The 6,540-nt window shown below is 59.6% G+C and overlaps 1 protein-coding gene across 3 annotated transcripts in view; it reads left to right on the top strand.

Moving 5' to 3' along the window:
* Window positions 1-6,540, top strand: part of RASGEF1C (RasGEF domain family, member 1C) — a 42,802-nt gene that overhangs the window by 8,496 nt on the left and 27,766 nt on the right. For 2 of the 3 annotated variants that reach the window (XM_011976852.1, XM_011976853.1), the window contains 2 exons: window positions 5,429-5,629; window positions 6,339-6,413. In XM_011976852.1, the coding sequence (XP_011832242.1) occupies window positions 5,429-5,629; window positions 6,339-6,413 (276 nt within the window). Of the gene's footprint in view, window positions 1-2,501; window positions 2,505-5,428; window positions 5,630-6,338; window positions 6,414-6,540 lie in introns of all 3 variants that reach the window. The other variant, XM_011976851.1, reaches the window with a different exon arrangement.

Genomic DNA, 6,540 nt, shown 5'->3' on the forward strand with positions numbered 1-6,540 from the left:
TGGGTGGGTGGATGGGTGAATAGATGGAGGGGAAGGTGGATGGGTGGGTGGGTGGATGGGTGAATAGATGGAGGGGAAGGTGGATGGGTGGGAAGGTGCATGGGTGGGTGGGTGGATGGGTGAATAGATGGAGGGGAAGGTAGGGGGTTGAGGGGGTGAATGTTAGAAAGCAGGGAACAAGGGTAGATGAGTGAATTGATGGTTCTGTTGGGGGGTTGGGGGTCACTATAAAAGAGAGGTGGGTGATAGCTGGGTGAAGAGAAGGGGACAGGTGGATGGGGATGAATGAGTGAAAGTGAATGGTGGATGGATGGGTAGGCGAGTGGATGTGTGAGTGGGCAGTAAATGAGTGAGTGGGCAGATGTTGGAAGGAAGGAAGGGGAGAGGAGTGAATTGATGGATCTGGGGTGGGTCACTGTATAGAAGGGGAGGTGGGTGGTAGCACTGGCTGGAGAAGAGAGGTGAGTGTGGGGATGGTGGGTGCTGGGTCGATGATATGCAGGGGTGAGACCCCAGTCTCCTGCTTTGTTCCCTTTGACCCCCAAGTGTCAGCGGTGAGGTCTGTCATATGACCAGGCAGATTTGACCTGCCTGATGTTGGAGCCATGTCTCGGTGGTGGGGCTGGGGGTAAGCCCTGGCCTAGTTCCCCTCAGGAAACCAGTAGCTCCTATCCACCTGGACCCACAGGTCTGTCCCCAGGCTGTGTAGCATGGACTGGAATAGGAGTTCCCCACTCCCAGCCCAGGCCCCGGCCAGGGGTGCTTCCCCGTGCCTCTGGTGACCTCGAGTTGCCCTTCCACACAAAAGCATGCACTCCGAAGAGGACCTTCTCTGGGCACTGCCTCTCCTCACCGGGCGCTGCTGTGGACTGTGGGCTGTTCCCTTCCTGGCGCAGAATGGTTCGGGATGGAAGAGCCCTGGACCAGACTGATGAGGCAGGGCCTGGGACCCAGCCTGAGCCCACCCAGATTCAGACTCGGAAACCACAGCTGCATGACCTCGGGCACGGTGCTTTCCCTCTCTGAGCCAGTTTCCTGGTTAATGCAGTAGTTAGAGCTCAGGGAGGCCAGTGCTGAGGCTGAAGGAGGCTCGGGGAGCCAGGGAGGACCCCAGTGCTCTGGCCATACCCATTGGGCCAGCCACAGAGGAGGCCGACTCAACAGGCAGCCCCTCTCCTGGGCTGGTTATTTTTTTGAGACGGAGTCTCACTCTGTCACCCAGGGTGGAGAGCAGTGGTGTGATTTGGCTCACTGCAAGCTCCACCTCCCGGGCTCAAGCGATTCTCTTGCCTCAGCCTTCTCAGTAGCTGGGATTACAGGCGTGCACCACCACGCCCAGCTAATTTTTGTATTTTTAGTAGAGATGGGGTTTCACTATGTTGGTCAGGCTTGTCTCAAACTCCTGACCTTGTGATCTGCCTGCCTCGACCTCCCAAAGTCCTAGGATGACAGGCGTGAGCCCCCGCGCCCGGCATGCTGGGATTACAGGCAGGAGCCCCCCTGCCCGGCCTGGTCTTGCTTTCTAACTCACCCAAACGGACTGTCTGCTGAACTGACTACCACCCTCTGAGGCTCCCTCTGTGGCAGAGGTGGCAGAAAACTGACACAGAGAACAAACCCACAGAGGGAGCAGACCCCGAGGAGCCTCATGAGCTCCCGCGTCAGCTTTCTGCCACCTTTGTCTGTTATTTAATAGGCAGGAGGACATGGGCCCTAGGCTGGCTCAGGAGGGAGTCTCCAAGAATTTCAGAGAACAGAGGCCAGTGCTCATCTAGTCAGGGACAGGGGTTCCAGCTGTGAAATGCCCAGTTCAAGAGAGCTTGGAGGCACCTGGAGAGCCGTGGCCGCCACCCAGGCCACCCTTGGACGACTCTGCATTCACACCCAGCTGTATGCATGCAGCAGATGGCTTGTGGAAATAGAAGGAAACGCGGCTCCAGAGCTCCCAGCCTCCCGGGCAGCCTCCCAGCTGTGATCGGTGCGGAGGGAGGGCTTCAGCCCGAGGCAGGAGGGGCAAAGTGCTGTTCCACCCCAGCACAGCCTGGTGCTCCATAAACGTGGACCCACTGTAGTGATAAGGGAACACCTTGACATGCTCTGTGGTTCAGGTCTCTGGCCCTGCCATGTCTACCGGGGAGATCTCCGAGCCCCTGTCCACGAGTGTGTAGAAATCAGAAAATGAGAAGAGGCCAAGGAGCAGGGCAGATAGCATCCCCACATTCAGAGGGGGCGTGGAAGAGTCAGGAAAGAACAAACGTAAGCTAGAACCTAACGTCACTGGAAAAATTGAAATAAATTAGCAAGCAGGAAAGGATGATTATTTGGAATGAATATTGGTTCATTCAACAGTAACAAATCGTGCTAAAGTATCTGCATTTTAAAAAAAACAAGGCAATCTCGTGGCCCTATCAAGCGGTAGGCACAGACACCCTGCAGCCTTGATTTTGGCACGGCCTGCAGTCCGCCCTGACACCCTGCTGGGGAGAGTGTCTGACTGTCAGCAGGTGCAAACACTGTTTATCCACGCATTCGGCAGACGCTCGTGGACACCTCCTGTGAGCCAGCTACGGCCCTTCGTGAACACAGGGCAGCCGGCGATTAGATGCGTGGAGCCTGTGGGCCCGGGAGAGGAGGTGCACGTGAACAGAATCATTTCCCCGACAGCTCTGAAGTGGTGTGGCAGCAGAGTTCACGGCACTGAACGCCAGTGGCCCCTCTGGGGAAGCGGCACTTGAGCTTCGGTCCAGTGGATGAGAACATGCCAGAAGGGAGAAAGCTGTCCAGATCCTGCTGGGGACATGGGGAGGGTGGGAAGGAGTCACAGGGGTGGAGGAGTGACCTGTGTCCAGAGCACAGAGGGGGAGCAAGGACGCATAGATGCCACCAAGCCTGGCCAGAGCTGACCTCAGGGCCTCAGAGTCACACCAGGGCTCCTGTCTTTGCACAAGCCATGGAGGCATTTTCAGGAAGAGGGAGGCAGCGATCAGATTTGCATTTTGAACAGCCCATTCTGCCTGCAGAGTGGAGAGAAACCGGCGTGGATGCACTGGCGGCACTAAGGAGGCCAGGGCAGCCAGAGAGATGGCAGTGGCCTGGCCTCCGGAGACAGTGATGGGATGCACAGAAATAGAAGAAAATGAAATAGAGTAGGGTGGCGACGGCCTAGAGGGGAATGAGGGACACGGCGGGGTCGAGGATGGCACCAAGCCTGTGTGGTGGCTGACACACTGTCCACCAACACTGAGAATACCAGCTTTGGACAAGGAGAGCCGACCTCCATCGCTGCGCTGGGCAAACAGAGGACCGTGGGCCATCTGAGGGACTGCTGCCCATATGACTCTGGAGATCAGAGGGAGACTGCGGGTGTGAACCAGAATAGCCAGGAGCTAAGTAAGGGAAGAGAGGCCTAGACCGAGCAGGAAGAACCCCAAACCCCAGCATCCCACGATGGTTAACACAGGCAAGCCTGCCAACAGCCCAAGGCAGGAGCAACCAGGAGGCTGAGGCGGAGGTGGCCAAGGAAGACGCAGCCTGAGAAACGGCCACTGGCTTTGGTGACAGGAGGGCCCAGTGAATTGACTGATGGGAGTGGCCGCCAGGTGAAGTGATCCAGGAGTGAGCGGGAGGTGCGGCGATGAAACAGCAGGTGTAGCCACTCGTGGGACTCTGGCTGTGCCTGGGAGAGAGACAGGAGGTCAGTGGAAGGGCCAGGGCCCACGGAGGACTGACCGTGCCCCCCAGGACTGGCAGTGGCTGTGCCCCACTCCTCATCTTCCCAGCACTCAGATGAAGCCCTGGGAGGCAGTGTGCTGACCAGTTTTGGACACAGCCTTCCTGAGAGGGGTCGTTCCTTCCATGGGCAACAGATAGATGAGTCGGACCTCAGCTTCCCCACTCACTGCCCAGCTAACTAGTGGGCGCCGTCTGCACCTGGCCCCTGTGCTCTGAGAGTTAGGCTTAGGGTTAAGCCACCTCCTGTCCCATTCCTCCCATCTGAGGCTCTGCCACAGCGGCCTGTGGCCACTCCACAGAGAAGCACTGCCATAGGAGTGCCAGATGACTACCAACCCTGCCACCAGAGCACAGGGCTCCAGCAGTCCTCAGACAGCAGCAGCACCCCAGCACCCTGTCTGAGGCTCCCCGGAGCATTTGGAGCCCCCAGACCCTCACAGCCAGCATGCAGATACCTGCCCACCGCTCACAGCAGGCTCTGTGTGTCTCAAAACTGCGTGAAGAAACACTCCCTGCAATCTCAGAAGTGACCTGATGATACCGACCGCCCGCCCCTCGTTATACTGACCGCCCGCCCCTCGTTACTGATACCGACCGCCCGCCCCTCCTTATTTCCCACCACCCCTCGTTATTGATACCAACTGCCCACCCCTCGTTATTTCCCGAGGCCTCTGGGAGCACGCAGCCTGTCCAGTCAATGCTCGCCATCGCTGGGGACCAGGCTCCCGCTCCCACCACTGCCTCTGCCGGTGCCCGGGCCAGCTCGTGGCTATAGGGGATTTCATCTTACTCTGTGAGTTAGACCAAAACCCTTGAGGACGTGAGGACGTCTCCCTTAGCAAACCCAGACAGTCTGATGGCACTTCCTTGGAAATAGGGGTTTCTGAGGGAAAATAATTCGGTTTTCCTTGATGGTGGGAGAGGAGGTGCCCCTTGAGGGGTGGCCATGGCCTTTCATCCCTGTACCCAGCCCATGATGTGGCCCAAAGCAAGAGCTTATGCGTCTGGGCTGGCTGGTGGGGGTGAGCACTACCTTGCACGCACTGTGTGCCCAGAGCAGGGCTGGTCTCTCACATCACAGAGGCGGCAGCACAGACCTTGCAGCCCTGTGGAGCTGTTATTCTAGTGTGGGAGGAAATGAACCGAACTGTCTCGACAGTGCTCCTATAAAAGAAGTCGTACAGGGCGACCTGGACGAATACTGCTGGGAGCAGAGGCCAGGACAGCACAGCTGGTCGGGGAAGGCCGAGCTGGACCTGGGAGATAACAGAGGCCCCATTAAAGCCAAGCCAAATGCCAGTCGTCTGCCCAGGGCAGGGCCCATGCCACGTCTCCCTCCTCTCTCCCTGTCTCTGGCTTCCTGGCTATGCCCACCCCACTCTGCCCCACCGCCCCAGACAGCTGCCCCCGGCCCCCGTCACCCTCCCTGACATGTGCTCCTCTTGGCTCCCACCCACATATGGGAAGCCCTGCAACCTTCACCCCAGATCCCTTGCCAGGTGGCCCCAACCAGGCCAGGATTGGGTCCTGTTTCAGGGTAGGGGCAGGTCCTGGCCCCTGTGCTGGTACCTGGCCTTTTCTCCAGAGACCCCGAGGAAAAGTCCGTCCCTTTGGAGCCCAGGACGCTGCCTGGCTCCAGTGTTAGAGATGCAGAGATGGGTGTTCAGGCCTGAGCGCCCCTCTTTCCACCCACCAGGCATACCGGAAGAGGATGCATCAGCTCCTACAGGCTCTTCACCAGAAGCTGGCGGCTCTGCGCCAGGGGCCGGAAGGTCTGGTGAGTGCCGACAAGCCCATCTCCTACAGGACCAAGCCGCCAGCCTCCATCCACAGGGAGCTCCTTGGTGTCTGCAGCGACCCCTACACACTGGCCCAGCAGCTGACCCACGTGGAACTGGTGAGCCGGCCCAAGCCACCTTCCTGACCCCGGATTCAGCAGGACCCACACAGATACACTGGGCCCTCCTGGCTTCCCGGAGCAGCCCCACAAGCTTGTGAAGGAGGGCCCTGGCCTAGCCTGGAGCACGCACTGGGCTCCTCGTGGATGCAGAGGCCAAGGGCCCATCCCAGGGAGAGGGAGGCTGGGGCGGGTTCTTCCCTTTGAGACTGAGGGTTGATGGAGCCCTCCCTGCTCCCCAGGCACTTTTCCAGCGCACTCCCATGCGCTCGCTCATGTCTCCATCACCTGGCCAGGCAGGCCCTGTACACAGAGGAAACTAAGGCCCAGAAAGGTGAAGCGACTTGCCAGCGTCACACAGCAGAAGGGACAGAGCCAGGGTTTGATTCTGGCCCAGATGCCAAGCTCCTGGCCACCAGCACTCGCCCCTGCCCCGCGCGCCCCGCCCCGCAGAGGAAGCAGCACTTCGGTTACCTAGTGTGGAGCCCGGTTTCCCTGGGCTCACGCCCCGTAGCATTGCTCCCTACCCCCATGAACCGGGCAAGGAGGGGCTGCCTCCTGCAGGGAAGGCGCGGAGCTCTGTGACAACCTGAAACAGGGTCTCCAGCCCCAGTGTGGAGGACTAGGGGCTGGGGCACCAGGGCAGGGCCCCCAGTCGGCCGCCTCCCCATACCTTCCCTCCTGTACCCACTCTGCCCCTTCCCTGCAGGAGCGGCTGCGGCACATCGGGCCGGAAGAGTTTGTCCAGGCCTTTGTGAACAAGGACCCTCTGGCCAGCACAAAGGTAGGAGGCGCTGACGGGCTGTCCCCAAAGTGACCCGCACCGTGACTAGCCGCTCTCGGGGGAGCCCGAGCGCCTTCTCTGGGCGAGTGCTGGAGTGGCCCGGAGAGGGACCGGTGGGCTCGGAGGG

Source organism: Mandrillus leucophaeus, unplaced genomic scaffold (genome assembly GCF_000951045.1).
Source record: "Mandrillus leucophaeus isolate KB7577 unplaced genomic scaffold, Mleu.le_1.0 Scaffold170, whole genome shotgun sequence".
Classification (NCBI taxonomy): domain Eukaryota; kingdom Metazoa; phylum Chordata; class Mammalia; order Primates; family Cercopithecidae; genus Mandrillus; species Mandrillus leucophaeus.